Genomic DNA, 13,007 nt, shown 5'->3' with positions numbered 1-13,007 from the left:
TTCTCTCCTTTACAAAAAAAAAAAACTTTATTGTATACCTTTGTTCTATATTACGGTTTTTAAAAAATAATATAAAAAGCCTACTTGTTGATAACTTTAGGCACCAATCCAAAGATTTGATAGAAGAAGTCTAAAAACTTATAATTCCTCAGAATACAAAAGAAAACTGAAAAAGTTATTCCCACATTTACAGTAAGCCAACGAGATTAGATTTTATTTTAGAGAAAAAGAAAAAAAGAAGAGAAGATTTTTGGCGGGACCCACGTTTTGTTTTGCTGTCAATAATTCTATTAAATTACAGCTTTATTTTAATTTTATAGTATTTGTAGATAAAACTGAGGCCTAATTATCAAAATTAAACCAAAACAAAGAAAACAAAAATTAGGTCTAACAAAAAAAACGTGTTAAACAAAAAAGAATGCGTAATCAATTGGACAAATGATATAATATATATATATATATATATCCTTTTAGACGAAGTGACGACATGTTCGGTTTTATTTTTATATGATTACTATATACAGAGTATTAGTCGCTGTAAACAACAATTTTTGACCTCATATCATTAACTACTTGGTATATTTATTTCTATGTCAAAATATTGAAACTCTCTAGCTAGAACATTTAATCTTATTAATTTTTACAGTAACTATAGCACGTTCCAAGTAAATTTAAAGCTGTAGCATACCACCAAAATCATTGCAATACAAATAAATCATTTGATAAATCAGTACGTATTTAACAAAGCACAATAAACATCCCAGCACTAAATAAATAATCTTCGTTTAAAATTATTTATTAATCATGATTATCATCTAAGATGGCCACGCATCAGCATAAACTTGTTTTAACTTCGTTTTTTTCTAGTATACGAAAATAAACATATAATATGTGTATAATCGTAAAAGGGCATTGGAAAGCAAGTAAAGAAGATGAAGAGAACCTAGAAGATACCCTATTTTCACATTTCACCAATTATTTACTTGTACTGCTCGCATTCGTTAAAAATTCTTTTTTTTTTTCTTTGGCAAATCGATATTTTTTTTTTCCAGCACATGTAATAAAATGGAAATATCCTAACCGTAAATAAATTGTTGTAAAAAATAAAAGGAATAGTTTCACGAGTCAAACTAATCATGCTGTTTATTTATTTAATTTTGGATAAACCTGATTCTTTTCCATAACAATATTAAACTTAATTATTATTAGTATTCATGTTAAATGGGATAATATAAATATTATTACATTCCCTTAAATAAAATCAAAATGAGTTAAGAAAAAAAGAGAGAAGAAGAAAAAGCAGAGAATAAAAGGGAAGAGAAGACCGGATGTTGACAAATAATTTCATGTCACTGTACAAAAGCCAAAGCCCTTCTCTCTCTCTTCTCTCTCTCTCTCTCGTTTCTTCTCATTTTCGGATCTTTCCTTTTTATTTTTATTTTTAATTTTCTCTTCGTCTTCTTCTTCTTCTTCTGCTTCTTCTTCTTCTAAATAATATAAACTCTCTCACAAACCTTCTTTTATCACCCCCTCTCCTCTCCTCTCCTCACATAGAAGAAGAAGAAGAAGAAGCAAAGCATAAAGGCAAGGATTTTTATGTTTGGTAATAGAGAGAGAAGAGTGGCCCAGTAGATCGAAGATGACGATCTAATTTTTTCCATTAATGGTGTTTACGCTATAACTCTTATTCCCCTTTTCTCTTTTTTCTTCTCTTTCAATCCTCCTCCCATTTACTCTCTAGAGATAGAGAGAGAGATTCGGAAATTTTTCTTACTTTTTTGCCTTTCTGATTCTGAGATTTTTATTTAATTCCTTGTTCCGACAAAGTCTCGAGACGAGCTTGGCGATAAGAGGATGTGGCTTTGAGGTAAATAAAAATCTCTTTTTATTTTTATTTATTTAATTGGGGTTTTTATTTGTTTTTGCTCTTATGATTTGGAGTTTGGGATTCCCAATTTCATCTCCTTAATTTTTCACTACTAGATTTAAAGCATTTCTCTTTTATCTCAATTTGGTACAATCTTTGTCCTAATATCTTGCAGATTCTTTGTTATCTAACTTTAGATTTTTTTAATTGCTCAAGATCCTATTTTGACTCGTCGGCGTTAGAGTTCTCATCCGTTTGAGTCAAAACCCTTTGCTAGTGTTATCACTTTTGCAATTTGCTTTGTGTGGTTTACTGTTTGACTTTTGATGAATTTGAAGCTACTCTGAAATGGGGTTTGTGGAGATTGTACTTAGATAGATTGAGCTCATGGGGTTGTTCTTTCCCCCTCCCCAAAGGGAATGTGATGATTGTTAGGATTTGTGGGCAAATTTAGTTTCTTTTGAATTAGATTTGTTCTATCTCTCTTGGCCGAGACTGAGGTTTAGATTTTTCGTGAGCAGGAATGGGAACAAAGGTGCACTGTGAAGGCTTATTTGGTGGATATCATCACTCTATGGGAGATCTCAACAAAGAGTCTAACGGTTGTAGATGGCCATTGTTCTACGGTGACAGTAAAACCTCTCCAGCTAATGATCAATTCTACCCCTCTCAGACTTCATTTGGTTATGACAAAGATTTGGTGAGAAGGACTATGCTCGAGCACGAAGCTGTTTTTAAGACACAGGTTACTTACTTACTTACTTTAAGATTTTCTCTGTGATCTTTCTCTGTTTCTCTTGCATTGTCAGCTTTTTTTGTTGATTGTATTTTTGTCAACTTTGATCCTTTAACCAGGTTTTGGAACTTCACCGGGTGTACAGGATACAAAAGGATATGATGGAAGAACTGAAAAGGAAACAGTTGAATAAAGAATGGGTTCCGGTTGACGCGTCTTTTTCATCTCAAGCTACTAATGTTGATCCCCGTAAATGGAAAATCCCTAGTTTCCCTTTGGCAAACTCGGTTTACGATAGGCCATCCGTGTCGGTCGTTGAGGATAATGGCCATTCTCCCATGAAAGGAAGCAATTCTCAAGGGGTTGTTGGCCCAGTTTCATGGCAAAATGGAGCTAGTTCCAAGAATGTTGAATTGTCAGAAGTTAGACCGACGAAAATCAGAAGAAAGATGATAGATCTTTGTCTTCCAGCTGATGAGTACATTGATGACAATGACGAAGTTGTGGAGCTAAAAGATCACAGGGTTTGCAGCACCTCCAGTCAGCTTCCTAATGGAGCTGTCAAGACTGAATCTCGCGGAGATGGGTTGAGAATTGGCTATGGGTCGAGTAGAAGCAATGGTTTGGCTGACTTAAATGAACCAATTAGTGCTCAAGAAACAAACGAATTTGCTTATGGCTATCCCCGTGACTTGCGTAATGGTGAGTTTCAAAGCCATATTCGCGACGACGGAAAATCATCTCTAAACTCGGGTAGTGTAAGGGAGCATGTTCCTGTTAACTCTCTGCATTCTGATGAGAACGGTAGACGAAAAGTTTGGCCACATCAACCCTTAAGAAATGGTAAGATGATCCATCATGCTGTAATTGCGGTTGTTGTTACACATGTTTCTTTCTTTACCAATGTTTTAATGTAAAATCCACCGTATGCAGATCATTATACTGGCACACACAATTCTTCTGCTCCATTTTTTCAAGCGGCCAAGCCTCTTGATTCATCGTCTCAGCATATGCAAGTTCTCTTGAACAGTTCACAAAGAGTTATGAGTGTACCTCATTCTGGTCCACCAAGTAAGGCAATGTTCTGGAGAGAAAGAACGTTTATTGACCTAGAGGCTGATACTGAAACCAATAGTAGTCATGAAGCCATCATTCATCAAAATCATGTGGAGTCAAGTTTAGTTTCTCACCAACAACGCCACTTGTATCCGTTTAATCCTCCAGATTCTGCTGTTTCGTGGAACCATTTGCACTCTTCTTGGCAAAATCCTAGTTTTGGGTTTTCTCAGAAAGTTGCTTCAGCACAGAGATATCCGGTTCTAAACTTGTCTGACACAGTGAGTGGAAATGCTCAGAAACAAGGGTTTCTTGGAGACAGATTGCAGTATGAAAGCAATTCTAGATTAAACTCGGGGTGCGGGAATTCCAGTCGGTTAAACCAAAACATGTTTTACAATGAATGTTCCTCTTCATCAAAGTCGAAATTCGGTGAGACTGGCTTTAATTATCCTAACGGAGGAAGAAGTGACTACAGCTCGGAGATGAAGTTTGTGAGAGATTTGAATTTAAATGTGACACTTTCAAATACTTCTGTTGTTGAAGTCAGAAAGGATGAAGAACGCGTAGCTACTTTACCATGGCTTAATAAACCCAAGTATGTTTGTAACTCTGAGATGGCTGATGGGAAATGGAATCTGAAGAGTAATGATGATGCTGTTCTGAGTTCTACTTTGAAACCATTGGATATCAAAGATGAGGCAAGAGACAAAGCTCAGAATATGATGTGGCTAGAGAGGTTAAAGTCTGGTTCATGTTCCAATAATCCGGAGACTGAGAAGTTTACTGCTAACTTGGAATTTCCTGGATCTGCTTATAAAGATCAATCCAATGCAGAAAAAGGTAAAGTCCATAACTGTAGGATGCTAGACATGAACGAACCGTGTGATCCTCTTTGGGATGAAGATCAGCAAACAGAGGAACAGATCGGGACAAAGGTTCCAGTTAGTAATAGGTGTCAGATTGATTTGAACATGTTGGTTAGTGATGATGAAGGCGAAAATTGCTCTCTTCCTGCCAGTTCCAGACTGAATTCGAAGACTATGATAGATTTGGAAGCTGTTCCTGAGTCTGATGATGAAGAAGAAGATGATAACATCCCTGGAGAAAAGCCATCAGAAGAAACCCCAATTGAGGAAAAAACTTTAGAGAAACCACCTGAGTTTGAAGAATTAGCAGCTGAAGCAATCGTTGCCATCTCTTCAGCTTGCCTAGATAGAGAGCTTGAAGATGCTACTTCGCCGGAAGTCTCTGAAACCATCATCCTTCACTGGTTTGCAGAAACAGTAAATACTCACAAAGAGAATCTGGACAAAAAGCTCGATACTTTCTCGAGGAATCAAGCACGTTCTATAGAAGAGATTGATTACTTTGAGTCAATGACCCTGCAACTACCTGAGATCTCAGAAGAAGAGTATATGCCTAAGCCATTGGTTCCTGAAGACCTCAAATTGGAGGAAACCTCTGGAACCGCGCTGGTCACGAGCCAAAGACCGAGAAGAGGAAATGCGAGAAAAGGAAAACAGAGACGAGACTTCCAAAGAGACATTCTCCCTGGACTTCTGTCTCTTTCAAAACATGAAGTAACAGAAGACATTCAAATGTTTGATGGGTTCATGAGAGCAACAGGAAGCTCCTGGACTCCAACCGGTTTAACAAGGAAGAAAACGGGTGCAAGAGGAAGACCACGACGAGTCATAACAATCCCTGCTGAACCGGTCTATTGCCCTGTTCCAGCTCCAGCTCCAGTTCCAGCTCCTGCTCCTGCTCCCTCGGTTCAACAACATGTGTGCAATCAAAACAACAATGGTGAGACTGAAATGAGTTTAGAAGATAGAAGTTTTGCAGGTTGGGGTAAGATGACAAGAAGGCCTAGAAGACAACGGTGTCCTTCAACTGCAACTGTAACTGCAAGTAACCAACGTCCATCATCACACGCGCCTTTCACGTGACAATGATGATGGGACTTTGGGAATGTGACAATGAGATTATTACTGTCCGAGTACGATTCTTTGCAAAATGTTGTCGTATAGAGAAAGAGAGAGAGAGAGTTATAAGAGAACCGTTTGTGATAGAGATTTTTCATCGACTAATTTTTTTCTTTTAGATTGGTGAATACATGAAGATATTTTATTCCTTTGACCACTTTCTTATTGTTTAATTTTAGTGGTCCAGTTCAATATATAATCTAATGGGCCTATTTCGGTTACTTCCAAATATATGGCCCAACAAAGTTGCAACATTGGCATAAAAATACATTGGGTATTTGCATAAGCCATTGGGTTTTGGCCTAACAGTAGAGTTCAACTTTGGTTGGAACAAAAAAAAATGGAGCCATTTTCAGGAAATGCAGTAAAACATGCTGGACCAAGATCAAAGAGTTTGAAGCACTCAATACTGTACCATGAACTAACAGGACATGAATTTCTTTTACCTCAATTCGTACGTAGTTGTCTTCAAAGAAGAAGAAGAACATTCAGGTGGTTAAAGAAGGGTTAAGTTCAAGTGGTGTGCTTGAAGTGAAATGTCCATTTTACGACAGTGATCATTATAAAAAAACCAAGCTTATCCATGGAAGAAGATTCCTTGGTACCATGCTCCACAAGCTCAGCGTTTAATGGAGATTATGGACAGAGATTGGTTGGACTGTTAATTGAAAGAGAGATTCTGTGTTTTGGGGAGACAGGGAAGTAACAAGTTGTGCCTGGGAGAGAGATGTTTAAGAGTTCATGTCTAGATTCAGAGAGGTTGTTGATAACTCTAAGCGTTTGTTTTATGAAATTAATGAACAAATTTTAGATTGAGATAAATCAGTGTCCTGTAATCGCAAGTAATTATTCTCTCTGTTTCTTAAAGTCCATTTCTCTGAGGTTGTATGATCTTAGGAAAACTAGGAACAATACCAAATCTCACCTGTCTCTGTTAATTGGTAGTGTGAATTAGGAATTGAAACACTACTTTAACATAGAAACAACTTTTTTTTTAATGGAAAAAACGAAACATAAACACAACAAAGATGGATTAGATTATGATCACCTGAATTTTTATTACAACCGCTCGTCACTCACTCCCCATACTAACGCAAACAATGCAACATACATAAACCATACTTAAAAAGTTATCATAATTTATTATTACGAAAATGAAACGACAATTAAAGATCAAATCACTTGAGGAAACCTTGAGCCATCTTGGCATAGCCTCCAATCCCACCACCAGACTCTTCATCGTCTTTCTTAGCTGCCGGCGGCGGCTCAGTCTGACTTGTTGGCTCAGCCTGACTCGCAGGAGGAGGAGTACCACCGGCGCCGGTGGAGTGCGACGACTCGAAGTCGTGGAGGTACTTCTCGGCCTTGTCGAGGTACTGACCAGTGCCAGTCTTTTCATCGAACTTACCATATTTCTCGGCAGCGTCTAAGATATCAGCGGAGGCTCCGGCGACTTTACCCTTGTCGAGTTTGTCTGATTCGTTACGAGCTGCGGCCTGAGCAGCTTCAGCTACAACCTTGGCACTCGCCATGAGCTCGGCGTTGGAAGCTGGTCTAGTAGCTGTTTCGGTTCCTTCAGCTGCAGGCTTGTTGTGTTCTGGCTCCTCTGGTTTCGAGCTTGAGAGTTTCTTTACCTGATCGGAGATGAAATTCATTTTTTTTTTCTCTCTTCTCAAAAATGATTAATGTTTTGTGTGTGTTGGATGTAGTATGAGTGTGTGAAGAGATGGGATATGTCTATTATTTATAGACATAGATATGGAAAATATCCACTATAATGCTCTTTTTTTCTATAAAACTTAAATAAAACAAGATCACGGGAATGCTAAACTGTATATTGTATTTCATTAATAGAGAAAATTATAAAATAACAATATATCAAACCATTTTATTAGAAGAAACAGTAATACAAAAACCTGTAATCACTCTTACTATATCTATAATTAATACTAGCACTGTTTATAAAGTATATATTTGGTCGTTGATGCTAATTAGCTAAAAAGTTGTGATATCATTGCTTGTCGTGGCGGAAAAGAACATTTTATTAGAGTGATCAGTTGCTATTATTATACAGTGACCAACGAGGTGTTCTCTTCTCGATCACATAATTGTTAGGTGGTCTTTATGATAAAACACGAAAAATATCACATAAATATCTTTTATGGAATTATCGTTCTCCATTAAAGACTGTCGGTCGAAGCTTTTATGAGTGAGTGTGATAACTCCAATCCACTTTGATTTTGTCGGTTGCGTAAATTACAAGTTATTATTATAAAGACAGAATACAAAATAGCACTGTCTAAAGGTAGGCCCTTTAAGCTCGATACAGGTGTACCATAAAACAATTTAACGAGATCATAAGAGCACCTCCAATGGAGATGCTTAATGTATCTTTAACATTGCTTATCATTATATGTAATGATTATAATCATAAAAAAAGAAAATATTGTAAGCACCATAGGTTAAGTTGTGATTATAAGCAACACATAAGCACTATTTTTGAAAATTTAATTTTTAAAAATTGATTAGCACCCTCCAATGGTGCTTACCATTGGAGGTGCTCTAAGTGGCCCAATTTTGACATTTATCTATCTTCTTTAAACACGATTTTAGCTTCACTAATCACTGGTGTGACAAATCACAATTACTACATGTTTGGAACTAGGAAGTGTTTCATTGGGTTTCGTTGGTCTCAGTTTTGAAAGAATTTAAGTAAGAATTTTGTATAAAAGCATGGCTTCTGACGTGGAATGGAAACTTTTTGGGTGTACAAACTTCTTACATCTGCTGCATGATGATTATGCCCTCTTACTTTATCCCATCCAAACGTTCTTCAAAGGTGTCTATGATTAGCTTAACAAGTTAAGGGCTGATCAAGCTTAAGGGATGTTTTAGAGACAGCAAATGAAAGGAAGTACTATTGTCTTTTGAGCCTTGTGTTGTTTTTGTGTTAGCAAAGTATCTTTGTAGCTCGCCCAGAGCTCTCTGTTACATCATACACTTTGGCTTTCAATAACTTCTTTTCTTTAAACGAATCCCATATAATCTTTCACACACACACATATGTACATATATATTAGCTACTGTTTATCTAAGACCCTCTGTTTTTTAGTGTCAGAAACAGCATGCTTTTCCAGGGATTTCACCGTTACTACGGATAACCTCGGCTTTCTCCTTCACTTTGAACTCTTTGCTATGTCTCTCTTTCTCCGCCTGAGCTCTGGCTCCGGCTGCAATCTGTTCGATGTATTCTGTGTCGTCTCTAAATCTCTGCAAACCTTTCCTCCTCCTCTGTTCTAGTTCGCTCTGCTGTTCATGTACCAACAAGTTAGTTAGTGAAAAAGAGCTCAAAATTTATCATTCAACTATATGATAATGATCATGACATTAGATTTGATACAAAGTCATTATATTATCAACCTCAGATATGTCCAGCTTCCTTCGAGCTTTGTCCCTCTTCTTTGCTTCCCACATATCAATCTTTCTGTTTAACTTCTCATACCTGCTTGTGTAAAACATATGTGAGTGTAAGCAACACACATAAATATGTTTTCGTGTACTGAGACTTACTTTGCTTTGATCTTAGCTAGTTCAGCTTTTTCCCAAACATCAGCTGTAGAATTATCTTTTCGACTGATATGTCCAGAACTCTGCCTTTTCATTTCCCTAGGTGGAAGGTGCATAGGCGAAGGTGATAGAAGAGGAGGAGGAGGAGGTGGTGGTGGAGCACGACGTTCTGATCGTGTCCTGACCGGTGGTTGTATCCGAGGAGGTTCAGAAACCGGTTTTCTTTGTCTATCATGTTTTTCCCCTGAGTCTTCCTTTTGTTTGGTGTGATCTTCTCTCAAGTTCATGGAGAAAGTCTTTTTTACCGAAGATGACTTTCTCATTGGGGACTTTAGCGTTGGATGTTTATGATCTTTCGTCTCTGAATCCTTAAACGAAAGTTGTCCTGTGTCGACACTAAAATGTTAACATCCGTAAACATTTTCAGTTGATTCAATCTTGAATTTTTCCTTAAACTCACCTGAGAATCTTCTTGATAAGCTTTTTGGTTCCTCTGAAGGAAACTCATCTTCTCTTCTGCTCTTACTCCTTGACAAAGAAGGTCCAAGTTCAATGCCATTCTGTTTTGTTTTACAATTTCAAAGAACAACAAATTCATCTTATTAGAAAAAGCTTACTGTAATTAACCATAACAAAAAGTCTTTATTAGAACCCTTACATGATAACTCTCTAGCCATGTTTCTTCAAAAGTGCTTATGGCATAAGCGGTGGCTGCAACTGCAGCTACGTGATCCATGTCGCCTATCGGGTCATAACTCTGGCCACTCATTTGCCTCGAGAACTGCTTCTGTAACCAATTTGAGGACTTCTTCTTATCTACCAATACACAAAATATGAAGATGTGAAATTAATCAAGCTTCAGAAATTGATAAGCTAATCAACATATGTATAACAGTAGAGTAGAATTATGTGGTACCTTCTTTGAATGAAACAGACTTCCTTGCTGGAACTTTTTTCTCTCTATTGGAGCTACCAATCTCTCTATGTCTTTCCTGGGAAGCTGGATGCCTCCTCCTAAGACAAAGATGTCAACATTTTACATCAACATATGTTTATCTATATGTATGTGTTGGTGAATAGCAAATATGAATCTGGAGATTTAGTGACTTACCTTGTCTGCTTGATCAAGGTATCCATTTTCAAAATAAAATATGGTGGGAGGAGTTGAGAAGGTTTGGGTTAGATGTGTTTGAGGGTTTTGGTTTTTGAAGGGTTTTTGAGATTATTGCTTTGCATCCAAGTTTCATATTTGGATCATAAAGGTGTGCAGGTAAAGTTAGGAACACTTTTTCTTTCTTTTCCCTGTTCAGCTTTTTGGTTCTTTGCTTTCTCGAAAGGACAGTGAAAAGAACAAACCAGATTGCTCTTTATTCAATTTTCATATATGGATAAGGAATCTTTACATTCATAAAACACATCAAGTACAATATTATTGCTGTAGCATAGAAAATGAATCATAAGAACCATATTACACTGCGAAATACTATCTGAATTGAAACAGACTTGTAACATGCATAACTAAACAAGGATATCTATATTAGAAAGTTTGAGGACCTTATGTGCACCAATAGCCTTAACATCTGTTTTGAATGCGTTCCCTTCTATGTACCTGCCACATACATCGGCCAAGAATTAAGTTCTAATATGGGTGCTATACTGATATATATTTTCTTTTACAAAGGGACCTTAGAGAGGTTATGGACGTACATATCTTTTAGGTTTGGATGCTTGTAGAAGGCTTCAGGGATGCTTCCACTAAATAGATTGTGGTCCAAGTGCCTGAAGTTAATTCAAAACATGCTCTAAGGATGTAGCATGGCACATGGGTCTTTCAAATCGATTTTTAGTTATGTATTTAGTAGAGGAGAGAGGCCTACAAGTAAGTTAGTCCTGGTATATTGGCTAGTGCAGAAGGTATTGCTCCAGTCATTTTGTTGTAAGATAAGTACCTGAACTTAAAAAGGATGAGATAGGGAGAGATAAAATATGTAAATGGCGTTGATAAATCAAAAGATGTGATAAGATACTCACAACATCTCCAGGTTTGTTAGATTTGCAAGCTTGTTTGGGATTCCACCAGTGAAGTAATTATTGTTTAAAAACCTACAGCAAAAAGTGAACTCAGGAACCATATATTATTTCTGATGGCTAACTCTCAAATTCACTTACAGGTTTCTAAGAGCTGGAAAACATCCTTCTATGCTTAAAAGATCGCTTATACTCCCCACTAAGTTATTGCTGCCAACATCCCTACAGAACATGACAAAGATACTAAATATATCTGAATTCTGTTGGGTGGTTTACAGGAAAGAGCCTTGAAATGTCAGAGATTACAAGTGGCGAAGTTTTTGTAACGATCCCAACTCCGCAGGGATCCGCCCAGTAAAATGATTCTCCTGAAAATGCAGGTCTTGGAGCTCATGGAGGTTTGAAAGCTCTTTGGGGATTTCTCCTTTGAAATTGTTAAAGCTCAAGTACCTGCAATAGTGAGAGTATTTTACAGAGCTCAAAGAAAACCCCTTCAATCATCCCTGACATGAGCTAGGATTACTCACAGATATGTAAGACTCTTCAGTCCACCAATTTCAGGAGGCAGGGCATGTTGAAGTTTATTCCACCTCAAATTCCTGTTTACAATACACCCTAACAATATCAAAACAAAGCAAGCAGCCAAACTCAGACACACCCCTTAACATATTTAGATAATAATCATGGATCCAAGAAAAATACTGTGAAGGGACATTACAGTGTCTTAAGACGCTTAAGGCGCCCAATTTCTGGAGGAATAGGTCCTGTCAATTTGTTGTTGTGCAGATCTCTGAAACATTCACAAATCCAATTCCTTTAAACAATCAAGACCCTTGGCAATGGTTTTGTTTTCAACTCAACAGAAAATGAGTAGCATCAGAACTCAACAAGATTACAAGTCAGTGAAACTTACAGAACAGTGAGATCTAAGAGCCTCGTTACAGCCGTTGGGAGATTCCCCACTATCGACATTGAATACACTTCTCTGCAGAAAAGAAAACAAACCATTTTAAGCGAAAACAATGCAAAAACCTCAAGCTTTCAAAGATGGTGAGTCAAAAAATTACAGCTTGACGACGACACGGTAATTGTCAACTTTGGAACAAGTGACTCCAGACCACGGAGGCAAATGTTTATCGCCGCAAGGATCATCTCCAACCCAAGAGTACACCACTCTCCACCCAACTAACCTCTTTATCTCATTCAAAGCTTTCACTACCAAAACAATAAAAAGTCAGAAAACCAAATCCGGCGAAAAATCACAATTCTGGAACACCACCAAATCAAGAGAGCTTACCGTCTCGTTTAAGTGTTTTAGAGAATGAGACATTGATCAGCAACAAAAGAGCGCAAATCCGGAAGATCAGAGACAAGCTCAAACTCAAATGCAGAGCCATCGATTTTGCTTTCCGAAGAGCTTACGAAACCATGAATTCTTCGTGGGTTTAAGAAGAAGAGTAGAAAAGAATCAATTTTGTAAACTGGGCAAAGTGGAAATGGTGTGGGAGAAAGAAGAAGGTATTATTTATCATCGCCATGGAAAGCAACAAGCTCCTCCCCTCTCAGTGGAAACTAAACTAATCCGGCACGAATAAAAACAGTTCAAACTCCTCTATTGTATTTTTTATCTTATTAATTGATATCTTTATATAGGCCGAATAAGGCCCATATTATTGGGCTTTGATAGACCCATCTTTAAGAAGGTGATACGTCATAGATCAATATTGGTTTTAAAATTAAAAATAGCTAACCACCACCACCAGTC

At 37.3% G+C, this 13,007-nt stretch overlaps 4 protein-coding genes across 8 annotated transcripts; 1 reads left to right on the top strand and 3 right to left on the bottom strand.

Annotated features, from left to right (window-relative positions):
* The first annotated feature begins 1,278 nt into the window (after window positions 1-1,278).
* LOC17899311 lies at window positions 1,279-5,820 on the top strand. 3 transcript variants are annotated; one of them, XM_023789618.1, is made up of 5 exons: window positions 1,279-1,666; window positions 1,828-1,867; window positions 2,389-2,612; window positions 2,723-3,446; window positions 3,537-5,820. In XM_023789618.1, exons 3-5 carry the CDS (start codon window positions 2,391-2,393, stop codon window positions 5,609-5,611), a joined length of 3,021 nt encoding a protein of 1,006 aa, XP_023645386.1. In that variant the 5' UTR covers window positions 1,279-1,666; window positions 1,828-1,867; window positions 2,389-2,390; the 3' UTR covers window positions 5,612-5,820. The 3 variants fall into 3 exon arrangements, with proteins under 3 accessions (XP_023645386.1, XP_006306673.1, XP_023645387.1); XM_006306611.2 differs by having other exon boundaries at window positions 1,279-1,867; XM_023789619.1 differs by lacking the exons at window positions 1,279-1,666; window positions 1,828-1,867 and having other exon boundaries at window positions 2,536-2,612; window positions 2,749-3,446.
* A 797-nt stretch (window positions 5,821-6,617) lies between these two features.
* LOC17900254 (nodulin-related protein 1) lies at window positions 6,618-7,379 on the bottom strand. Its single transcript, XM_006305675.2, has one exon. It carries the CDS (start codon window positions 7,300-7,302, stop codon window positions 6,826-6,828), a length of 477 nt encoding a protein of 158 aa, XP_006305737.1. The 5' UTR covers window positions 7,303-7,379; the 3' UTR covers window positions 6,618-6,825.
* Window positions 7,380-8,407: 1,028 nt separating this feature from the next.
* Window positions 8,408-10,468, bottom strand: LOC17897830 (uncharacterized protein F44E2.3). Of its 2 annotated transcripts, none has more exons than XM_023777387.1 (7): window positions 10,326-10,468; window positions 10,131-10,228; window positions 9,873-10,030; window positions 9,675-9,774; window positions 9,218-9,599; window positions 9,068-9,149; window positions 8,408-8,956 (listed from the first exon to the last, which is right to left on the bottom strand). In XM_023777387.1, the coding sequence occupies exons 1-7, from the start codon at window positions 10,349-10,351 to the stop codon at window positions 8,762-8,764; spliced, it is 1,041 nt and encodes a 346-aa protein (XP_023633155.1). In that variant the 5' UTR covers window positions 10,352-10,468; the 3' UTR covers window positions 8,408-8,761. The 2 variants fall into 2 exon arrangements, with proteins under 2 accessions (XP_023633155.1, XP_023633156.1); XM_023777388.1 differs by having other exon boundaries at window positions 8,408-8,953.
* Window positions 10,469-10,624: 156 nt separating this feature from the next.
* LOC17900842 (probable LRR receptor-like serine/threonine-protein kinase At1g34110) lies at window positions 10,625-12,835 on the bottom strand. 2 transcript variants are annotated; one of them, XM_023777389.1, is made up of 11 exons: window positions 12,540-12,835; window positions 12,310-12,457; window positions 12,156-12,227; window positions 11,961-12,032; window positions 11,770-11,889; window positions 11,549-11,692; window positions 11,384-11,464; window positions 11,246-11,317; window positions 11,092-11,163; window positions 10,922-10,993; window positions 10,625-10,823 (listed from the first exon to the last, which is right to left on the bottom strand). In XM_023777389.1, exons 1-11 carry the CDS (start codon window positions 12,637-12,639, stop codon window positions 10,733-10,735), a joined length of 1,044 nt encoding a protein of 347 aa, XP_023633157.1. In that variant the 5' UTR covers window positions 12,640-12,835; the 3' UTR covers window positions 10,625-10,732. The 2 variants fall into 2 exon arrangements, with proteins under 2 accessions (XP_023633157.1, XP_006305321.1); XM_006305259.2 differs by having other exon boundaries at window positions 11,770-11,841.
* Window positions 12,836-13,007: the final 172 nt, after the last annotated feature.

Source organism: Capsella rubella, unplaced genomic scaffold (genome assembly GCF_000375325.1).
Source record: "Capsella rubella cultivar Monte Gargano unplaced genomic scaffold, Caprub1_0 scaffold_1, whole genome shotgun sequence".
In the NCBI taxonomy this organism is placed as follows: Eukaryota; Viridiplantae; Streptophyta; class Magnoliopsida; order Brassicales; family Brassicaceae; genus Capsella; species Capsella rubella.
Note: the sequence above shows the minus strand (reverse complement) of the source record. Positions and strands in the feature narration are given on the sequence as shown.